A 23823-nucleotide genomic window follows, 5' to 3' on the forward strand; every position below is an offset into this window, starting at 1 on the left:
CTTTCTTTCTTTCTTTCTTTCTTTCTTTCTTTCTTTCTTTCTTTCTTTCTTTCTTTCTTTCTTTCTTTTTTTTTTTTTTGCCATATTGCCAGGAACAGCTACCAGGGGAGAAAGAAATGAGAAAATCATTTTGTGGGAAGTGAGAGCTTGTCAGTAATGACTGTTGTTATCTTTGTTGCGTGGCTACCTCTGCTTTTTGCCAATTGCAAGTCTCTTTTTATGTCAACAATTTGAACTGAGCTGTACAAGTGAGAGAGTCTGCATGCAGCAGGCAGCACGCGCTCCCCACCACCAAATGATTTCCTTGTATTAAACTATCCCCCCCCCCCCCCACACACACACATTGCTGAAATAAAGCCAGATAATTGAGGCAAACATGGCTCGGCCCTCTGATAGAGGATGCAGGGTGCTTCATTAATGTTTGTGTTGACTGTCAGAGAGTAGTGCTGGTCCTCATTGCTCTTTAATAGGACCAATTAGCCCATGCCCCCATTTCCATGCTTAATGTCTCCCATTTAAGTGTTGAATACAGAACGTGCACATTTAACCACTGAGGCGCTGTAATGCATCAAAAGGTTACAGGCTTTCAGTGATTCCTGTTTACGCACTGAATTAACAGCTTGCATTCATGAATTTCAACTTCATTTTTCCAGCAACGACATGTTGTTCAGGGTTTCGGTCCAGCTGTTTGTGGAACTCCTGCCAACGATGAGCGTGCGACATGACTACAAGAATTAATTTTGTGAATTTTATTAATTATTGGGTTCAAATCGAGGGTCACCTCCCCACGTTCAGTCTGCATTGTGATGCGATCACAGCGCTACATGGCTGCGCCTCTTTAATGGTGACGACTATAACAACATTTCACGTTCTTCATTACTGAGGAAGACACGAGGGTTAAACAGGTGGCAGGTAACTGTCAAGACTAATTCTTGGGAGAGTTGAACAACAGTTTCCACAGACCTGTCATTTTTAGGATATGTTATTTCACTGCAGTGTGAAGGGTAGTTTCCACTGTCCAATGTTTCCCATCGTTCAGTTAAACTGCTGCATTTCTGACTGACGCTGATGTTTTTTTAGTGGGTTTTGACGAACATTACATCTGTTTATATGGTGTTCTTTAAAAATGAAATATTAGGACCCAAACCTGATATTTTTAAGATTATTTTTTGGCTTTTTGCCAAGCATGACAACAACAAAGGTCTCTGGCCAGAATCATTGGGGACATTCCAATAATATGATCTGTGTCTGCTTGAGTCTTACCCTGAAGCTCCTGAGACTTGGTGGGAAACACTTGATTGTGTTGATCTACACAAATACAAGTACTTAAAATATGTGTTTATATCAATGTGTGTCTAAGGCCAACTTAAGTTGTCCCTTCAAGCGGACAAAACCCTGCAGTCCACTCTCGTCACATCTTAACAACAGTCAGAAAAAAATGTCTTTCTAATGTTGAGACGTTTGCTACGCAGTATGAACTGGTGATGGTATCTATCTGAAGCTATCATGATGACATCAGAGAAGCTGTGAAAACATCTTATTCTGTGCAATCATGAAACAAGTACAACAGCTTTCATTTGAAAAATATAAAACTTTAATAAAGGCTACATCTCTCAATAATTACAATAATTATAGGTCCATGTAAATCTTTAAATGAAACTCTTTATATAATGTATAATTTACAGTTTAGATAGAATGAAACAAAAAAAAGGCTGTGGTGTAAAAACAAAACCAAAAAAAAACATGATTACAGGATATTATTAAAAGCATAAAAATATCTTTTCAACATAAAACCCTTCTGAAAACCAAGGGATATATATTAAAACCCTGAAACAGGGTAGCACATGGTATGGCGTCCATGTAGGCACAGGTGCTGTACTCATAAAACACCAGCGATAGTGTGTGTGTGTGTGTGTGTGTGTGTGTATGTGTGTGTGTATTGTTCATGTGTTTGTGTGTGTACTCTATGTGTGCACCACATGTGTCAGTATCCATACTTCAGAATGCATAATTACAATGTATACAGGAGCTCTGCTATATACGATGTTACTGTAACAACATTCAAAGGATATCTGAGCCTTAATTCTTCAATGTTCACTTTTTTCCCCATTTCTTTGTTTTTTTTGTGTGTGTTTTTTGACACACTAGCTGACTTCCTTGAGAAGTCGTTCTCAGTGACCCAAACTGGTTCTTGTTAGCACAAGTTATTTTGGTGTGCGGGCTGTAAACACTGCCATTATTAGATGGTACAACTTGTGCTCCAGGTCTCCTCTCTGTGTGTATCTGCAACTGTTTTCAACCCCCACCCCCCCCGTGCAATGCCTGGTTTACAAACAAAGGCACAACAAAAAAGATTGAGCTCTGTCTCCGGACTGAGAGAAATAAGAGAGGGAGGGGGAGAACGAGGGAGAGAAAATACTAGTGTGACAAACTTAATATCACAAACTATCAGCAGCATATAAGACTGGGATTGACCATTAGAATAGTGGAGGGAGTGCGCCTCGGACAAGACCACTGCTAAGGTTGTTAGTTTGGGTCTGACGGGGCTACAAGGCTATGGGAGGTGCTAGGCTAGTGTCACGTCCTTTGTGTAAAGTAAAAACAAACAAAAACAAACACTAAACAATATCACCACAGTATTCTCCCAACATTCAAAGCAGCTTGCCCATTGGCTGGAAACGGGGAGGGGGAGGGGAAACGGGTTTAAGAAGACTCAGGGAGGGACGATGGGGGAAAGGAGTGGGTTGTTTTTTTCAATAAATACTTAATAAAAACTTTCAACTCATGACAAAAAGCATCTATATATATAATACATGTATATATACATATATGCATGTATGTATATGCACATGTACAGACGTTTTTGTAACGATGTTGGAGTGGAACATTAAGAGCAGGTTGGTGGCACTGTATTCAGCACCTGCTCATCCATTGCACTCGGCCAGGAAGCCGGCGCGAATGCACCATCAGTCTCTCATTACATCACAACAAAACAGTCATCTACATCTTCAGTGGTTATATTCAAGAAGAGGTGGGGTCTCCCCCCCACTGGCCTCCAATCATCATCATCATCATCATCGTCATCATCATCATCATCATCATCATCATCATCATCATCCTTGTATTGGTCTTTTAAAGTCTCTCGTGTCATTCCCTTGTGTTTCTAAGGCTGATTGGTTGATAAAGTCAGGGAGGGTCGGCACCTCCTCTGGGTACGGCATACTTCATTGGCTCGTCTTCCTTCAATCACTCCTCTTGTGCTGGATATATTAACTCTGTTTAGCTTAATATTAGAAATAGAAAAAAAAAACAACAAAAAAAAAACAAAACAAAACAAAAAAAGGAGTCCAGAGTGTTTTTTGTTAATTACAAAGAGTCTCTTGCTCAAGTTTTTTAGGGACAGTTTAGCTTTTGGTTGGAGGGGAAGGGCATTGGTTTGTTGGTAACAAAGTGGCTCTTAGTCCATCCTCTCCACCTTGCCCAGGACCTTGCCCTCATACATGGGCAACACGGTGGCATCCTCCCACACCTCCTCGAACACGGCACCACACTCAAACTCATCGCTGGCTTTCTTGAAGTAGTACCTGAGAAGGAAAAACAAAGAGAGAGAGGTCTGTGATTAGAAAATGTTGTGCGTAGGTGTATGTCAGAAAAAAAAAGAGTGGCAGCAGGAGTGCATCTGATACATTTCATCATGTTTTAAACTGCTTTGAGGCACCTACACGACTACTTCCATATACAGGCTCGTGCAGAACTCCCTTTAGTCCAAATCAAACACAAACACACACACTCTGAGAGCCAGAAATGGATCCTGCTCAAAACAACTTAGTCATAGCCTTCAATGCCATCCCTGCACACTTCAAAGGAAGAGCCTGACTCCACATCACACCGCTGCACAAACAGAGCTGAACCCTCCGTTTAAACACTCCCTGTGATAATTCAAGCTGCTAGAAACAGCCTGTTTGTGTGTGTGTGTGTGTTCATCCATGTGTGCTCGTCTCCTCATCCACTTGTTCATCTGGACTGCTGGCCGTTCTACAGATGCCTATCTGTCCAGCAAGGCCTTATTAAAGTTGAAGGGTTAATTAGAGGCTGTCTTAAGCCCCCCTCCTCTCTTTCCTCAGCAGTGCCCCCTCCTCTGTGTCTCCACGGCTTCTAATTGTGCTGGCTGTCAAATGAAGGGCCTTTCTGTCACACAGGTTGACATTTCAGGTGCCTGAGAGTCTGCCTGTGACTGTAAGAACACACTCCGCTGCTTGCGCATGCACGTGCCCAATGTTTCCCTCTTACACACACACGCCCGCCGTCACAGGCTCACACACACACTTAGGGCAGCTTTCCGATCACCAGCGGAGAACAGAGGAAAAAAAGAGGGAACAGGAAGGGAAGAAAGCAGGGGGAAGCAGAGCACAGGCCTTCCCTGGCTCGGTGAGTGGGTGTGACGGGTTGGACGCGGGCCGAGCCAGAGGGGCTTTATCCTGGGAGGGGGGAGAGTGGCGACCGCTCAGACGGTCTCCTGGAGGTCACAGGTCACCTAGCTAGCCCACTCTTCTTCTTCTCTCAAGCAGAGATAACTCCCAGGGTTAGCTTGGTCCCAGTGACTGTGAAGTCTCCTGGAGCTCCTAATGATTTCTCCTCTCTACTTTAAACCCAGCAAAAGATCAGCAGGAGGGGATTTAATGATAAGCTTTGTAATGGAAAAATGCCTCATTTTGCCCATGTGTGTCTGCTTTCAGAATACAAAAAAAGCTCTCTGTTTTATGAGCAATCCCTCAGCTCAGAGTCATTCAAACAACACATGTAAGGAGGGGTGTACAAAAACGGACACATACAGTTTTATTTTCCTTGTTGATTGTAATTACAGACAAATGAAGAAGAGGCTGCGGTGCTTTCTACTCGAGTGTGCCGCGATGTGACAGAGGGGTGATGGCTTCATCCAGTGATATTCTGTGTTTTCAAAAGCTTTGCTGCGTGAGATTTTGGCTTTTATCTTCATTAGTAAAAACCAAATAAATGCATTAGCCATATCAATTTAATTGGCTGATTTTTTGTTTCTTTCTGTGAAAAAAATGCTACATTTTCACTCACAAATAGTTCAAAGTCATCACTTTGTTTCAGAGAGTGAGGCAGAGAGAGACAGAAGGAGTCTTTCCATTGGAACATGTTTTATGTGGCAGGATTTTTCTCTCTTCACAACATCTGGCACCAATATCGTCTGGCAGAGCCACGGCGTACTGTTCTTCACTGTACCGCTGCCATGTCCAAATTAACCAACTCCACACATTCTGCTGCCATTGAAGCCAGACGCTTCATCCCCCCTCCCCCTCCTCCTTCGCTCACTGAAGAGTTATGGGATAGCAGGGGTGCAATGACTTGTTTGCAGGCCTTCTTCTCTCTTGCCTAACAAGCAGATGTGGCTGTAACCTAATGTTGATGTCATGAGCATGCAGGCTTTGTGTGTTTTCAGTGGCATGCAGCCTACACAGCATTCGAGCAGTTTCTTCATAAAGCAAGCCTGGACGACCTGATTTAAATGGCTTTAAACTGATTGGCTATTATATCTGAAATTACTTGCTAAGTCTTTACATTGTTTAGGAATTCCCCTTCATCATCTGACACTGACAGGAGGTAGTTTTGCTGCCTTAACTGCTATCAGTCATTAACAGAAGAAGGTGCTTGCGGCATTTGATTTTAATGCCTGATGCAATAGTGTGGAGGAGGAATTTGCAGGCCTCGCAATGGTCTTTGTGCACAAAATAAAATGTCCCAGGCTTCAAAGCCATATTTATTAAGGCTGCCTTACCATGGAAATCAGTACCAGATGTGAGAAAAAAATTCGCTCCAGAGCCCCCCTCCTCTCCCCTCTCTCTGTAAGCCCTGAATACAGTGGATCAGCCCATTTTTTTTTTCAACTATTGGGCTCCAGTATTTCACACTCCCACTCACCAGACACAGTATATACAAGCACAATAACAAATGGACATACATACACAGACAACTAACCCTGCTACAGCACCAACTCCAAACAAACAGCTGTGTAAAACTATATTTCAAAGTCGGTGCTGGTGTACTGTGATCTGTGTGCTGTTGTCCGCGCATCATATTTACCGGTAGTTGCCTTTCTTGCTAAGCTGTTCCTTGAAGTGTCCCAGGGTGAGGCAGTGGGTCTTCATCATGCTGCGATAAGGAATCTCCTCGCCACAGAAGAAGTAGGTGACCACTAGCTCCTTCGACCTGAAAATGCAAAATGAAAATAGGTTTTAATGACTGCACTTGTGCGAGAAGGGCTCTGATTGCTGAATGCAGACAAAGAATCTTTGGAGTATTATTAATTAAGGATGCCAACAAACAGCCGGCTCACAGAGGGTCAACCAATTAAAACTAAAAGAGCCCTCGCAGTCAGGTGGCTGTAGCTTAACATCAAACACCCTAACCCATTCAACAACAAATGTATGCAGGGGGCTGATAAATTTGAGTTACCAGGGGCTACTTAACACATCTTTGTTGGGTTCCAGTGGTGAGTGTGTGTGTTAGGAGACGGGTGGGTAGTTGGGATTCTGTATTAAAGCATGTTTAATCTTAAATGATTAAAAAGCGAGAGAAGAGGAGTTCAAAGACATAGCTATGCTGACTCACAACATCTCTCTTTGAAGGGAAGAGCGAGAAAATCTGTGAGGAAGAGGGTGAAAACACAAGCTTGGAAAGAGAGGGAACGCTCAGAAAAGTGTCTGTGTGGATGAGGAATGAACTACAAAGCTAGAAAGCAATTAAGAAATAAATCAAGAAAAATGGAGCTATAGAAACAAAGACAGGACTGTGTCGCAGATTGGAAATGAGAGCAGTAAAAGAAGAGACCCGTACTCGTCTGCTTGGAGTCCAGGGCTGGCTAGAGGGCTGCCTCCATTGGGGAAGGCAGCTGCTGGATGACTCCTGTCTCTCTGAAGGCTGCTGGTTACTGATTGCCTATCAAGAACACAGAGATCAATAACTGATTAATACTCACATAAATATGACGAGAAACTACTGGACACCTTTAACAGTGTATTCCAATGTGGTCAATCAAACGTGTAATGTAGGGAATATGTGTGACAGGTCGTTTTGGTTTTATGTGTAGACCCGAATGGAAGTGCGTCCTGGTTTGCTTACCTCTGTTTCGGAGGCTTGGAAACCTCTTCTAGTCTGCGGCAGGCCTCCTCTAGCTGTGCCAGGGTGTTTGGTGGGGGCAGGGGTGGCATGGCCGGGTCCTGGATGAATGGGTGGCCTGGGTGGTGGCCACGGAGGTGAGCCCCACTGCCAATGCCTCCTCCACCCCAAGAGGAGTGAGCCCGACTGGTCAGAGTCTTGGAGTCAAGTGGGTTGGACTTGGACTTTAGGCCTTGAGTGCTGTTAGGATAAAAACGGTCAGTTTATAGCATAAGCTGACAACTCAAGACACTCGTGTTCTGTGGTACAGATGATGATTCCTGACAGACGCTTACCTGTGTGGCTTGTGTTTGCCCTGCCTCTCACTTTCTAGGATCCACTGCCAAACATTCTGAGAGCGGTCGGTGGCATCTAGGGGAAGGCGCGGTGAGGACACGCCCTCATCAGTGGCCTTTAGAGGCCGTCTAGACAAAGTGCTGCAGCGACTGGAGGAAGAAGATAGAACCATGTTAAGACCATAGAAAGAGCACCTTTACCGCTGGAAAATTGTAGGGCTAATATGCAACTCAGCACAACTCAGAAGCTGCACTCACGCAGGGGTGAAGTCGGAATAATTGGTGCCCCCTGGAGGGCAGAGGCACTGCACGCGCTGAGCCGCCTCAGCCTCGATCTGCTCCTTGGTCTTGGGCCCAGCGTGGTGATGGTGGATGTAGTGGTGGTGGATGTGCTTTGTGGACTGCCTGCCTGTCATCAGAACCTTGGCGGCCCCAGGATAAGCACCAAAGAAGGGCTCGTGGCCAGAGGACACCATTGCACCCGTCCGATCTGGGGAGCTTGAGCGCGGTGAGTGCCGAGCCACACCTGGTGACTGGCAGCCAGGCGTCTTCAGGACACGGGACAGGTGCTCGTCCAAGATCGCCTGGGGGTCTTCCTCGCATTGGCTGCCAGACGGGAGCAGAGGGTGATGCAGGGAGGTGCTGCTGGCGAGGTTGCCGCTCTCCTCCCTTTCCTCCTCCTGGACAGGCGATAAAGTATATATAAAAGTTAAGCAATTGACAAAACATCCATGCACAGTCAGATGTGGGAAAAGCAGCAAACAGAGGAATTTATGTTTCAACTTAGACCAACTTATATCTGTCGTCCTCTGAAGTCAGTGAGAGCAAACGCCTGGATAACTTGATTTGAGTTTCCTTTTTGCCGCACTGTTATCTTCGCTAACAGGCTTTGGGTGCGCTTCATCTATAATGCAGAGTGTGCCTGTGTTTCACAAAGAGACTGGCACTACACATACTCAGCAAACGTGCCACTGGAGAGTAGCTAAGTACTAAGTATTTGAAGGAACTTCAAGTGTGCCTAGAAACATAAGTTTGAAAGTTCCTCCAGATGAAGTAGTATAGGACAGAGAGGATAAAGGAAGTAGTAGCTAAACCAAGACAGACTTTCAAATCCCTTGGTCTTTTCCCTGTTCTTCGACATGCTAAAGCTGGCATAAAGGCTTTGTAGTGCAATATGGAAATTGTCCCAAGTTAACTTGGATAAAAGTTTGAATTTCCGAGTGGCAGCCATGCTGAATGTTGGTGGAAGTGTCAGGCTGTTTGGAACAGGTTGATGTGCATCGTACCTCTTGGATCTGCTGGAGCCTCTCCTCCAATGAGCTCATGGTATCCTGCTCTCGCTTCAGCTTTTCCAGCCGGGCTATGAGCTGGGCAGCAAAGGCTGAGGGCTCAACGGGGGTCATCTCCTTAGGCAGCCGGTGTGTCCTCTGCAGGGTAAACAACACAGTGGGAAGGACACTTTAGTGTGTGCGTGAGTATAACTGCTTAGTGTTTCTGACAGATGCAATATGTTGCATTAATCCACTGCCCTTGCCCTAATCCTATCTTGTTCCAAAAAGCCTGCTACTATTCCAAAAAGCCTAATCCAGATGCCCTTGCCCTCGAGCTAACCTGAACCTTCTCCGCCGCCCATCCCTCCCCAGATCTTCTCATGCCCAGTGCCCTTGGCAGTGCCAGGCTGCTGGGCGAGGGGGAGAGAAGGGGGTAGTGATGGCGGGGTAGCAGTTGGTCTCGCTCGGAGGGGAGGCCCCCTGCCTGCACCCTCTGTAGCCCGACCAAGCCATCAGCTAGGCAGCCTCTGAAGTCAGCACACTTCAAAGGGCCCTTGTCAAACATCAAACGCACACTAGGGGTGGGAGGGACACGCAGCTTTAAATCTCCGAATAAAAGCCAGATATCGACAGAGAAGAGAGAGTGAGGAGAGGAGAGGGGATGAGAAAAGGGAGAGGGGGACAAAATTAACAGCATGAAAAAGAGGGAGAGGATTGAGATGTGCGTTGGTGAAGTGGCAATGGTGGTAGAGAGAGAATGAGACAGAGAAGGAGGGAAAAGAGGGAGGGAGAGGATAGAGGAGTCAAATACTGGGAAGATCTGAGGGGAAGTAGTAATTTATTTCCCGGCTGCATGCAGGGCAGCTCAGAGGTACTCTAGTCACATTATCCTCCTTTTTCTTTAACTATATGCACCGGCTTCTCTCTCTCCCTTTCTTACTTTTTGTTATTTGGCACACTGGCTTTCTTGATTTTGACTCTTTTTTTGTTGTTCCTCTCATGTCTTTGTAGACACGATGAAGGGAAGAAGAAGAAAGGCAAGCAGAGCTGCTGGCAAAGGAGCGCCAGCCCTGCACGGGGCCCCCGCTGCCTGGGGCTGGTGCATCATGGGAGACAGAGCCATCTCCAAATCAGGAGGGAGACATTAAAGGAGTGCAAGTGGGAAAGGAAAAGAGAGAGATTGAGAGAGAGAAAAGACTGAGAGGAAGAGAGAAAAAAGGGGGAACAGACAACACTGTCAAATACATGCACAAACACACACACACTTCCACATACACATACCTGTGTTTGGATAGGAAGACAAAAGAATTTCACATTTCTTTTTTTGTCTCAAACAAATCCACCTCCTAACCTGTGTCAATCTGCCCTAACCCACTTCCTTAAACATTCCCACAACAACTTCAGCAGGTCAACAGAATCTTGAATTCAAAGCACATACGCTGTATGACCCAAATACTAATGGGACCAGATATCAGGGTTGGAGTAGAGGGAAGTTGAACTGAATAGTGATGTGCCTCCTGCTCATCTGCTGGGATGTAGCTTTGGTAGTCATTTATCCAGTTCAAAGTAATCTTAAGGTAGAACTTAACATTAACACTGTGGCGATGTCTATTGCCTATAATCACAGCAATCACTGATGCATAAAACCCATAAAGCTACGATGCTTTGTGACATACTATAGTTACTGAGATGGAATAGAAAGATGACAACACAAGTTTATATTTACAACCCTACAGAAGCTACTGGGATGGGGAAGAAGTGGGGGGGCTTGAAACAGCAGCAGAAGAAGTGAAGTGGTATGCAAATCCTGCCTTTCATTCACCCTGACTTTTATATGAAAACGAGCGGGGAAATGAAATATAGTATTCTGACACAACATGAGCTCTGAAATTTTAAATAAAATACAGCACAACTCCTCGAGGGAATCAGGACCCAGTTGTCTGTCAGTGTGTAAAAGTTTGAGTTTAGCAGATTACAAAAAAGGAAACCCTGAGACAGGAAGTAGAATTTAAGGAGAGTGGGACTTACAGGAAAGTGGGGTAGCGTTATCTGGCCATTGATCTTGACACTGCGATGCATCTCTCGCTGGAGCTGCTTCTTTGTGCCCAGTTTGTATGGAGGGATTCCATCTCTGTAACAGACAAAGATATGACACATTTATATTTTGGGAAAAAAAGACCCCTCAAATGTTATAACCAACCATCCCAGGGGTGTTGTTCTTGATCATTTACTGCCTGTCATCATGCAGGTCACAATACCTCCACACCAACTGTCGGTGCATTGGTGCCATTAGCCAATCTTTGTGGAGAAAGAGCTCTTAGGAGGCAGTTCATCATTGAACTGACACAACACCACCCAGTAACCACCCACTAGGCACATTACAGCTAAATCAAAAGACCCAGGGAGCCCTTGAAGCCAAGGCAACAAAAACACACATAACAAAACACGCCAGGACAATGGGACAGATATGCTAAACATCCCACTGTGGGCTTCAAAAGAAGAGCCGCACTAAACAAGATTACATCAGTCCTTGTCAGCTCTGACAGTGGTTGTTTAAAAAGGAGAAGAATTAGCACTAACCTAGCTGGTTAGAGTTGGTGGTAAACAGGCTAAAGCAGGCTGGCAAATGCCGCTTAAGTGCTGCGGGTTTTGTAGCTCTGATATATATATTAATATGAAAATAGAGATGTAGCTAGGAATACCAGTAGTCTCTGGACATTTAAGCATTTATTCTGGGAATCTTATTCTCCATTTTTCATTCTGTGTCTGCTAGCTTTTCCAGTCAGCTGCCACTTAAGCTGGGCCAATTATCTTGGCCGTTTTGGCTGCTCAGAAGTGTCTGACCTAGCCCAAACGCTACTTTTTCTGCTGCCTCTTTGAAATCTCACACTCATGCACATATGCACCCGCTGCCATCTTCGTTTGGCAAGCGCTGTGCTGTGAGCCTCTGATCTCAGCAACATCAAAAGGCTGGTTTGTAAGATAAGGTAATGTTTGAAGTTGGTGCAGCAGCATTCCCCAGCGTCCAAGTAAATCCATAAATAAGATATAAGCAAAAAGAGAAAAAAATCCCCCCACCCCTTCTTCCATCCCCCCTTCCCAAATCCTCCTCTTCTTGTTCTTTATCTGGGAAATGAGATTCAAATTTGCAGTGTGCCTTTTAACCACTGTAAAAGGACATACAAGTCAGATTGTTCCCTCGAATGAGATGATTTTATTAAAATCAGTTAGAGGTGGAAAGAGACCAGGGCTGCGGACAAGGACAGGAGAGATCTCTGTGTCAAGCCCTTGATGAGAAATATTAAAGGAATGTGACTTGGACACATGACACTGTCCAACAATGAATCTGTGTTTTCTTCTTTATTCATCTAAACAAGTTCTGCAAGTCACATTTCAGAGTGACGTTGTCAAGAAGAACAGATAATGGAGCCAAGCTGCTGATATCACCCATGTCGCAGCAAGCTTCTTGTAAGTGGGACCTACCACCAGAATCAATGCTTCACAAACTGGACCCTTGAGACTGCAAGCCATCATCCCTCAAGGCACAGGAAGAAACACAGGAAACTCTTCAAAAGTTAAACTCAACAGCCCAGAGGAACTTGGGCGCTAACAAGCACCCCAAACTTAGCAGCAAAACATTATTCCCACACGAAAGCTTGCCAGCTTCCCAATGACGAACTATATTTTTATCAATCCAAACTATCCCCACCCTGACTACCCTTGTGACGGCTGGGTGCTTTGTCCAGGGTGGGGAAGAGAAAACAGCCGTGGACTCTTTCATGGTTTCATGGGCCCGTACTTTATGGGGATCTCCTATTCAGTTGTGCAAGTCATTTTCAAAGCAGCCAGCCACCCTCTTATCCCCCTAAGCTCCCCTCACCTAACAATAGGCTGAAAGCGATTCAGTTAAGCCCTTTATACTCCATGCACTTTATTTTCTCACTCCCTTGCACTTCGAGCCTAACCGCTCCTGCTATTGGCTCTGGAGGGTGGAGGAGAGAAGCTGTGGAGGGTTGGGTGGTTGGAGGTGATTTTTTTGGGGGTGCCCTAGCCTGGCCAGGGGGAGTTCCTCATGCCTCGTCCCAAGGTCTAGAAATGAGTAACCCCTGTGAAAGCCTCACAGACACATGATCTCAGCACGCCGCAGAGGCCAGTGGCAGGAAACCGACCCACCATGTGAGTAAGCCTCCTTTCATTTGGTGCCAACATTTTTCAATGAGTTTGTCTTGAGGCCCGAATGGCCATTTCCCTCCCCCTCTCCTCCAGCTCTTCAAAGGGAAAAAGCGATTAGATAATATGAAAAAAACAAGTCTGTTGTGGCAGAAGGGTGGGTGGGATGGATACATTTCAACTTTGAGGAAAATGAGGCAACGCCCCCACCCACATCAAGACGTTCTCATTTTTTCTCCCTTCTCTCCAGCCTGTAACGCATCAGAATAAACTTCAAAAGGTCTTCAGACATAATGACTTTCCCAGAGTTATCTCCCTGGAGGCCACAGTAACAACTACACATTAATAGATTTACCTGGAGTCAATCATAGAGGATAATTAAAATACATTACAGACCATTATTTCGCAACAGTGAAGTCCCCTAGCCCCAAGAAAAGCTGAGTCTGTTGAACTAAAAGGCCAAATATTTTTCTTCACACCCCGAGACTTTTTCCTGGAAAGGTGTTGACTGAACTCTGGTCCAGGCACGTTTAGACACTATGGAAACAATAAAATTTACAGAGCTTTGGCCAGGGTCAGCTGAATGGAAATGAGCCTTTTGAAGTTTCTACTTTGTTTTCCAAGGCAAGCTGGGTTGGAATAAAGCTGACTAACCAACTTTTGAATTTCAATAAAGACTAGAAACACTTACACGCTACTGTCTGTCATGGACATGGAATCATCTGTCGTGGCATCACTGGAGATCTCACTGTCGTTGGCACTGGTGGCGGGGGCAAAAATGTAGCCAGAGTTGACAAAGTAAGGGCTGGCGGGGTCTCCTCGACGGTGGGACCTGCAAAAGAGCCAGGGAAACATTTGCCAAGTTTTAATGTGATGTCTCTCAAGGTTGTGGTGTGATGAGAGGACAGTGGAGAACGTGACAGTTTAGTGTATTTGCTCCATCTTTCCTTCTGTTGTTCATTTTATCAGATTTGAACAGCAAACGTGACAGCTCGGACTTTGTTTAGTTGACGTTCTCTGTAATCAGAGTCACTTTCATGAGACACTGGGGCCTGAGGAATGTGACAACCCTATTACAAATGGAGGTATGGACTCCCTTTTAATCTCACTCCATCCCTCGTGTCCCTCCTCCCTAACTTCCAGGGGTTGTGTGTTTGGGGCACTCTGGGTGATGGCCGGAGTGGGTGAAGTGAGCAGCCTGGCAGTGTGAATGAACAGCATTTCCCTTTGTTTTCTCTCCTCTGCTATCTCTCCACCCTTTTGTTTGGCCCAGGCCTGTACTCTCGCACTTTTCCACTCTGAAACTCCACTCTCTCTTTCCTTGGAGTGTTTTCTCCTCCGTGCTCTCACACTTCTATCTGCCCCTCTCTCTATCATCCAGTCTGGGGCCCCTCCTTTACCCACTCTCCCCTGCTTCACTTTTTAAAGTCTCTCTCTCTCTCTCTCTCTCTCTCTCTCTCTCTCTCTCTCTCTCTCTCTCTCTCTCTCTCTCTGTCTTTCTACTCTCTCCTGCTGTGTTGCATTCCTGTTTCAGTAGTGAAGGGGGTGGACAAGGAAGAGGGAGGGAAGAGGAGGAAGGGGGAACTTGAGCTTTAGAAAGGGAGGGAGAGGGAGAGAGGGAAAGGGGGAAGGAGGGCCCCTTTCTTTATGAGAATGCCTTCTGCCGGGAGTGCTGAGAGGAGAACCCCAGCATGACTAAAGCCGTAGGCCCCAAGCACAAACCTGACCTTTGGAAGGTCCACGCAAAGAGTCAGGTATTTAGCACAGCTGGGCTCTCTGCCCCCCTCTCTTTCTCCATCTCTTTTCTTTCTTTCATGATCCCCCCCTTCCTGTCTTTCCCCCTTCCCCTCCTCTTGTCTCTCCCTGTCTCCCTCCAAAGCATGCTTAGTCTCTGTCAGACAGATTTTTTTTTCCCCAAAAAGGAGAGATAAAAGTCCTGGATAGAACAGAAAGAGAAAAGAAAACACTGAGACACACACAATCTATGGCAAAGTGGGATCAGTGGTTGAGGCTGCGGAACTGAGCTGAGGATGTTTTGTTGTTGTGTTTTTCTATCACTTTGGAGTTGAGTATTGGACGTTTCTCAAAAAGAGGGGAAAAAGGAATCTGTGCAGTGGCAAAATTAGTTCCACATGTTTGAGATGGAAATTGGTTGACCTAAAGAGATGGTGAGGGGCAGCGGGAAAGGGGGAGAGCACGGGTGATGGAAGGGAGAAAGAGAGGGCTCTCTCCCTCTCGCTTTTCTTTTAAAAGAAAAACAAGAACGCGGGGATCACACTAGGAAACCAGGAGATGCCCACATGTCAACAAACCCTGTGCTTATTGGTTCCTGACTCAACATGGCTACATTCAAGCAAATGAGTAACTGTGCCATGATGTTATCTGACACCTGCTCACATGAAGGATAAAATCCTCAAGGGAGTGTTTCAGTTCAGTCATTAGACTTGATTAATCAGCTTTTACACTAAAAATCATAATCAAGTTTCTAGTCTCGCTATATGTTTTGTTAACTTGACAGGGAAAGTATGGATTACCTATAAATTGTACTTTTTGTACCAAAGTATCAAGACGTTGTCAAACCTCTAAGTAACAATTGCGTCCAGATGTGAGGACAAAGTAGTTTGAGTGAAAAACTTTTTGAAGTGCTCTTTGATGCAGGCTCATGCATAAAATCCAGTTTTTGAAAATGTTCCTGGCTTGAAAAGATTTCAGCTGTTGGACAGTGAGTGGGACGAGCTCCTAAGATAAAAGCCCAAATGCTTTCCACAAACAGTTCTGCTTTCATCTCTGACCAAGAGAACAATATCTCCGCTTGGCAAAAGACTGACTGCACAAGTTCTTTCTACTCTGTATTAGCATTTCTTTGGGTTTGGGAGATTTTGTGACATTATACAGTAACTATATGGCTTAGTGGGTAGAAAAAAAGAGAAGATCCAGCATAACTTTAGGATAACATCATACTGTTTCATGTCGCTGTAACAGTCATGAGGCTTGGTGTCTGAATTTGTGCCTGAACCGGAGGAAGGGTTTCAAAGCACAGGAAACTTGAGCAAGCCAGCAGAGGGCTGCCTGCAAGACACCATTTACTTAAAAGGAAGGCTCAGATCCATTGATGTTTTGTACCCACCCCGCTCCTCCACCCCTCCAACCCCTTGACTAACTGCAAGGCAGGAGGGCACAAATATACAGGCATGTTCCTCTGAGACCCTTTGATCAAGTGCCTTTATCTCTCTCTTAGGCATTTGTGAAATAACTGCCAACTGCCACACATTCACTGCAGTTTAACTAATGAGGGAATGGTGATCAGGAGGACAGTGACTGATATATGTATATAAAATAAAAATCAACATGCACTGAGACGTAATAACACAGGCATGCATGCTCCAGGTGCGCGCTGCTCTTACCTGCAACTATTCTCCAGCACTTCAGCTGCTGTCCGGATGGTAGCAGTAGCCCTCAGGGTTTTTGCAGACAGTCCAACCACAGAGCCCAACGTTTTCGCCTTCAGGTCAGTACAACTCCACTCCTCTTCCTCCATGAGAGGAGGAAGGTATCCGCACATCAGCTTGAGGCTGCCGAGGCTGCCGTGGTTCATGTACGCCGCGTTCTCGCAGCCGGTGCGCACATATTCGAGGTATATGTCAGAGGTCAGAAACATCTGGTATGCGTTCTCTTCCATGTTGGACTGAATTTCCGTCTGTGCCTGGTCAAACATGGCAGAGTCTATTTGTTGTTTCTTAATACTATCCCTTATAAAGGTCTTGGTGGCGGGTTTCAGCTGCTTGGCGACAATACTGTTGTTCTCGATGTACCGCTTGAAAATAACTTTGGCAACTCGCAGCGTTTTGGTATCCTTTAAGTCCATTTGCCTGAAGCCGTTGCAGGCGAACCAAAAGTCCAAAGTGTCCACGCAATTCTCCCGCTCCAAAAAGGTCTTGAAGAGGTGAGCGCCGTCTTGGTCGCCCAGGAGGAAATGCAGGGACTTTGTCCACCGGACTAGGGGCGAGTCCGGGGACGCGCTGCCCTCTGGCTCCCCGAGACCATCCTCGTTCCTCCGCGGAGTGGAGCCGGGAGGCGCGGCGGCGGCGGGGGTATCTTTAACCTTGTTCTGGGCTCTCATTTTGGCAGATCTGCTGGGGTTGTAGCATGACGCCTCTCCCTCCTCCCCCGGTACCGGAGGACGAGGAGCATCTTCTCGGAAGCTACTGCTGATGTGCTCCGTAAGCACCCTGCTCATGGCTCCAGCTCCGATTGCCGTGTGAGAGTGCCGTCGTGCCTCCACTGAGCTCCAGCCTAATCCTCCTCACTCTCTAAAAGCAGCGGGGGAGCTTCTCAGCTCCTCTTCACTCTGAAACACAAAGTATTGATCTAATCAAAGCCAGATCCTGCTGAACTTCAAAGAAAGACATCAAGTAAACAGTCCCTTTCAAAACCCTCGCCGGGTTCACAGAGAAAGGAAATATGAAAGGCTTTTTTTCGTTTCATTTATCTATTTATAATCTAAATGAGAGATCAACTGCAGCCTACATTCTCAGCGTGCATTGATCTGTCACATCAAAAAACATTTTTTACAAGAATAGTCATCTCACACAGCCTCTCTCTTCACCAAAACCGTATTCTCACAACTGTGGCTTACACGTGTTTTCCTAACGAGACCATGTCACAGGCTTCAACTCCAATTAATTCCCAATCTGTTTCGGACGACCGTACCCTTCCCCTGTCTGCATCACACGCACAGACTCGTTTCCACTCGGAGCCCACACGTCTTGTCTTCAACATCCCAGAAATGTACAGACGAGTGGAAATGCATCTGATCTGCACCACAATGACCTTAAACGCTGTAATGTACGAGGGGTAAAAAGCCCCGCGGGAAAAGCCAGTCGCTCATGCGTAAATGTGAGCGATCAATCGCCGTAATATCTGCCGAAGAGGGCTATTACAGCACAATATTAAAGCCACAGCCCGGCAACGTGTCTGAACTAGCACCTATATGACAGAAAGACTTGATATATCTGAAGCAAAACCTCAGTCAGAAAATGAGTGATTTTAGTCAGCGCCGAATCTACACACTTCTTACCTTCAACGACAAGCAGCTCAAACGAAATAAACTGAGCGGCTGGCTGTCACACATCCTAAATAATAATTCACACAGGATCAACAAGCAGTGTGACACGGCATCACAATAAAAGCGACACTAAAACCCAACGGATGAGGGCTGAACAAATGTGCGTAAAACAACATACCATCGCAGAGCAGATCCAAACAGAGTAAAACACGTTAAAAGTTGAACAATTACTCCATTTCTAGTAGAGCCTAATACAGTCCAAAACTCTGCACACAGTAATCCAGCACATAAAGCGACGACGGACTATTTTAAGACAGCGCCGTGCCACATGTGTCCTATCTCTCTGCGCGAAACAAGCGCTGTAGTTTGCTGTACCCTGTCCCATTCAACAACTGACCTCAGAGCAGGCAGGCTCAGTCCCTATGTAGATCAGTAGGGGTGTCAAAATCTGGAGGAGGTAAAGGAGGAGGAGGTGGAGGAGCGGGGGGGGGGGGGGGGGGGCTCTGACTGAAGAATACATCCCACTTTTTTCCCAGCTAGAAGACGCACCACCCGACAAATATTCGGTTTTTATCTGGGCTACACACACACACACACACACACACACACACACACACACACACACACACACACACACACACACACACACACACATAAGCTTCTTATCTATCTCACCGTATTTCTCGCCCACAAACAAGAAACATAGCCCGCATTTCTCAACTTCAAAGCTCAGCAGCAGCACATCAAAGCGGCCAAGAGAGGGGGCCTGTGGAACAGCTTCCCTACAACTTACCATCCATGTACCCGAGTAGCCTCCCTTTCTGAAAACGTTAAAGTAAAGTAGTCCAACAACAGGCTGTGCCTACAACCGCGCTGCTCTCTGTCCTGTAATGTCCTATCGCATTGGACAGTTTGAATGCAGCCGCGAATGAAAGAGAGAAGCGCTTTCCTCTCGACTTTTCTCACCAGGTATGTTTGAAGGAGTCATGGCAGGCGGTAACAATCCTCCGGGCTCTTTCTGAACCAACTGGGCTGAAGGTTTAACTGCGGACTTCAAAGTCAGGAACCGCTGGCCTGGTCCCGGAAGATGCATAAAAACACCGCGTCTCATCTTCGCAATAACCCCTCAAATAAAACTAAGTTAAACCAACTAGAATAAAGATAAAGGCGCAGAAACAGCTACAAGTCACAGCATATCCCCCGTTTAACAGTGTCGTGGTGGCACCCCCCTGCGTCTTGACGTGCATTGACGTTTTATCAACTTTTCTGGACGGGAAAAGGATTTACATGTTTGCCAGGACCTTATCAAAGACAAGCAATCTCGAGCCAACTCCCCGAGGCTTCGGCGCGTCAGGAGTAAGTGATCCACCGCGCCAATGGCGTTATTCTTTCAGGCCGTCTGTTACTACACCGAGCTTCTACAGAGACACACAACAAACAGAACGATACTTTTGTTGCCTTTGGCCTCTACAAGTGACAGGAGCCAGTTTAGTGTGTTCACCCAGCGGCGGAGAAGCTAAAACCATATATATATATATATAGTTTTCAATGTACAGGGAGTCTGCGCACATATGTAATTGTACTAATGTTTCCTCTTAATTACATAATTACCAGAGTAAGGGGAGTGACAGCAAATCATATATGGTTAAATATAATTCTAAACAATGTCTACAACTACTTAAAGTGTGTTTTAAAGTTCTAGCCCCATTTGATAATCCTATAGAGTGTAACTGTCAAATAATTTACATATTAGTCACAGGCTTTTAGCCACAAAGATGTCATCCTAACACACTTGCCAGTTCCACATTCAAGGAAAATGGCACAGCATGACATTTTGATTGAAATTGGACAGAGAGCAAAGGCAAGAGCTGTTCTCTAGTCTTTTAATTCACATGACTCTCCTAATGTCATTGTGACAGAATCTTAAAGAGTGGGTTAGACAGTGATCCAATCCCATGGTACTTCAAAGGCTATATTGTCCCTTTGATGTTGAAAATCAACTTTAAAGGAGAATATAATTATATAAGTCGGAGGATTCAAATTCACAAAACTCTCATGATGGTACAGGACAAGGAAACTAATGAAATCCAACTTCTCTGAGGTCCCCGAGTGGTGATTAATTCATGTTGAGTTAAAGGCCTGCTGTGCATCAGTTCCCATGTGGATTTACAGTTATGTCAGCATCTTTGTCCGTTTGTCCAAATCTTTACACTTGGCCACACGGTTTAGGGTGACATGTAATCTCATCCAGGCTCATCCAGTGTGGACTGGCACAGTGGACTGCTGAGTAAGAATTTTCAGTGGCCATATATGATTATTTTCGCTCAGCTGCTCAGTGTTTTCTCACTGCATCCTGCAGCCATGCTGGATACGTTTCCAACTTGTACATTTTAGTTCTGACACATGCTGCTGAGCATCTAGCATTTACAAATGTGCCCTTTCTTGTTTTCTTGATAAAGCAGAGGAGTCCAGTTGATCACACTGACATCCTGCTCACCACTTCCTGCATGCTATGAGCTTGTCTGGTGAGTCCTGCTTATTTCACATGTAAGCTCTTAAGGAATTGTCACTGCAAGGTGTTATTAGCCACTGTTTATACTGGACGGCTCTGTAAAACAACGATTGTTGCCACAAATCCAAGCAATCCAGCACCCAAAATGCAAAAAAAACATTCAACACTTTGAAATGGGAAGTGCCCACTGTCTGTGAGATGGAACACGAAATCACAAAACGGGTCTGCAGTCGTTGGCACTGTGACGTTCAAGGGGCACTGATCAGCGAGGCCCAAATGAAAGACACGAGACATGTAGCCATACTGTTATCTGCGCACTAACTTCTTTAAAGTCTGCTTTGAAAGGAGGATTGAGATATAGAGGGGTTATAAAATGTAATTTTTGAAGTGCAGGACAATCTTAAAAGTGGGATATTCACATTTGGGATAAGATGTAATCTTCACTCAAATTAAATTAGGCCGCACATATCACTGCAAGAGAGAAAAAAGTCCACCGACAGTTTAATTTCTGCTGACAGGCAGGAAGCTTCGTTCATGCTTTCCTCAGTCTGCTTGTAATGACATGTAAAGTTCAGGTTATTCAACTTTTCAGGATGTCTTTGTTTTTTATGCAGTTTTACAAACAAAAAACAAAAACGCAGCTAAAATACAAGTTGCTGACTTTTTAAATTCATATGGGAAGTGTCATGAGACACTAAGCCCATGAGACCACACCTGTTGACCCTTGACTGCCCACTCTTGTGTTTAGCAGTGACAAAAGAGAGAGGGTGCTGTAAACCAGCCACAAGAAGCCCCTTTTTGATGTTGACCCTGCTCTGACCCCTTTGTTGGGGCCCTAACCATTTCACAGGAAGATCCAAACGCTTTAAAAGCACAATACAGGACGAGGCTGCCGCCACTGACTTGCTACGAAACCCCAATAAAACGGGGTGACCTGGAGGCTAATTGAGAGCTCGTGGTTGGGAAGAAATTAAAGGCATCTGGTGTATCACCAGAGATTGGAAATGAAACTCCTCTTTAATTAGAGGCTGCATTAAAGGCACAGAGAAAGTATGCATTTCACTGCTGTCAGTACAGGTGTCGCATCAGGATCCGTGGAACCAGGCAGAGGACTTTAACTGTAGTGTGTTAAAAAGGGTTGTTAAAAAATCTTTCTTTCTTTCTTTCTTTCTTTCTTTCTTTCTTTCTTTCTTTCTTTCTTTCTTTCTTTCTTTCTTTCTTTCTGTTAGTACTGTACTGCAAAGGTCTTTGATGGTGTATCATTAGTTGCATCAGTCAAACAGTGCGCCTGTGTTCTCCCTTTTTGTCGCATTTTCATAAGAACTTTTGGATTTGCATCATGTAACAGCCCACAGTATATGTTCCCACAATGCGAACAATAAATTCCGTACAGCCCGTTTTATCACCCTTCCCTACGCTCAAATCCTACACTCGTGCTAAAATAGCACAGAAAAACAGAGGAGAGGGTGGCTAATTGCAAATAACCCAATATTTTGGAGTTCAAAGGCTGTGGTGGGTTTGAGTGATAATTTTGGCTGAAGCATCACCATAAACACTAATAAAATTAAGTGCGTCGGAGTGAGGAGGGGGCGTGGCCAGGCGTCCCTTTGAACAGACCCTGTGATCAGTTCCCCTCTCAATTAGCGTATTGTCCACTTGTCCTTTAAGCTGGGAGGGAGGGGGCAGTCTCCCCCCTAGCTTCCCTTTGAAGTGATTATCCCTTTATCTCAAGCCTGAGCGAGGAATATCTTGGGGGACAATGGCAAATTAAAGCCCATATGGAGAGAAGCGTGAATGTCTGTTTGTAGGCTCAGAGAAATATAAAAAAAAGAAGCGATAGAGAAATAAATAGAGTTAGGAGAGAGAGAGAGAGAGAGGAAAAGAGGGGCAAATAGCATCATTGTGTTTGCATGAGCTGAAGGGTGAGTGGTAGATGTCAACACTCATCCAAAAAAGTAATTTAGGGCTCGTGCCTGAGTTGACACTTGTAGCAGAGTGACTTTAGAAGAGCTAAAGGAAGGGGGGGGGGTATCTGTTATGACAGATGGAGAAAGAAGGAGCGGGAGGAATGGAGAGATAGAAGGATGAGCATGAAGAAGAGAGAGGAGTGCAGTTGTCAGCAGAATCAGATGGCGGTCAGGCAGGCAGGCTTGAAGAAGATACAATTAAAGTGTGGAGTTAAGACGGGCTTTGAAGTTGGACATGGTGCATAACACCCTTAAAGTTTGAGAAGCCAGCCATTCATCTGCTTGTTATGGCTTGTTAAGACCATTCCTTTAAAAAGGCCCAATTTGGGGAAATAAACTTTAATTTCAACTTTGGCAGAAGTCTAAATAAATCAAGGGTGACAACAATCAGGTAAGATTTTCAGCAGGGTTGAAAAACTAAACTGAGCGGTCATCTTTGGAAACTTGACTGAGGGATTTGCTGAAGAAGGTGTGGGGGTGCGTGTCAGCGCTGAGGATGAATAATTACTTTCTCTTCCCACTCTCCCTCTTTTTTTTCCTTACAATCCTGTTTTTCGGTGGCTTAAAAGTTTAATAATGTATAGAAACAATGTCTGTGATGCTTGGCCTAATCCATTTGGGCTCGGCAAACCTTTGTGGTAACCGAAACCCTATCTGATGGGAGCAAATGTTTGCCGAGCCAGCATGTGCAGACAGCTGAAAAACAACATGAAAACAGCTTTCTGCACATTACACTATGTTATTTCATGAATGCAAAGAACAAGAGAAAACTTTACATCACAGATGATATTTATAGTGTGATAAAGATTGTTAGCACACTGTACATACTCCAGTGTGCACTGTCCTCCTGCCAGCGGGGGAGCGGGGCTTGCAGACAGGCAAACCAGGCCACTAGGGGGGCCCCGGCCACTTATTTACAACAACGATTATTGATAGGCCTGGGCTTTCAGGGACCTTTGTTGGTCCCTGGACTTCACTTTGAGAACCACTAATCTATTTTTTCAGTATTCATCTCAAATGTCCCAAAAATTGTGCATTTATGTGTGCAAAAACCAAATTTTTGCGGCGTGCACGGGTGGGGTGGGGGCCCCAGAAATTTCTTGCTTGGTGCCCCAAGAGACCCTAACAACGCCACTGCCTCCTGCACTGACTGCTCCGGATAATTATTGTTCCAGTAATTCCACTGAAACAATTTCATGTGTATTAACTATGTTTGTCAATGTATCACGCTTGACAAATCAAGCGATTCTTCCGATTGTGAAGCAAGAGAAATGTGTTCACTTTGAGCTCAGTTAGCAATCCTAAATGAGCGTCGGACAAATGATACAGAAAAACGCTTGATATGAAGCAATAATCAGGC

At 45.2% G+C, this 23823-nt stretch overlaps 1 protein-coding gene across 2 annotated transcripts; it reads right to left on the minus strand.

Moving 5' to 3' along the window:
- Positions 1–1574: 1574 nt before the first annotated feature.
- Positions 1575–19043, minus strand: LOC139344242 (axin-2-like). 2 transcript variants are annotated; one of them, XM_070982218.1, is made up of 11 exons: positions 18951–19043; positions 16324–17267; positions 13611–13751; positions 10778–10880; positions 8765–8905; positions 7737–8158; positions 7479–7628; positions 7147–7383; positions 6862–6963; positions 6109–6234; positions 1575–3584 (listed from the first exon to the last, which is right to left on the minus strand). In XM_070982218.1, exons 2-11 carry the CDS (start codon positions 17154–17156, stop codon positions 3458–3460), a joined length of 2382 nt encoding a protein of 793 aa, XP_070838319.1. In that variant the 5' UTR covers positions 17157–17267; positions 18951–19043; the 3' UTR covers positions 1575–3457. The 2 variants fall into 2 exon arrangements, with proteins under 2 accessions (XP_070838319.1, XP_070838310.1); XM_070982209.1 differs by lacking the exon at positions 18951–19043 and adding an exon at positions 18163–18382.
- Positions 19044–23823: the final 4780 nt, after the last annotated feature.

Source organism: Chaetodon trifascialis, chromosome 2, assembly GCF_039877785.1.
Source record: "Chaetodon trifascialis isolate fChaTrf1 chromosome 2, fChaTrf1.hap1, whole genome shotgun sequence".
NCBI lineage: Eukaryota > Metazoa > Chordata > Actinopteri > Chaetodontiformes > Chaetodontidae > Chaetodon > Chaetodon trifascialis.

Excerpts from the sequence above, each read along its gene's own strand:
- LOC139344242 (XM_070982218.1), bottom strand. The coding sequence starts at position 17,156 with ATGAGCAGGGTGCTTACGGAGCACATCAGCAGTAGCTTCCGAGAAGAT. Across the intron at positions 13,752-16,323 it reads GTGCTGGAGAATAGTTGCAG|GTCCCACCGTCGAGGAGACC; the intron begins GTAAGAGCAGCG and ends GCTCTTTTGCAG. Across the intron at positions 10,881-13,610 it reads TCCATGACAGACAGTAGCGT|AGATGGAATCCCTCCATACA; the intron begins GTAAGTGTTTCT and ends TGTCTGTTACAG.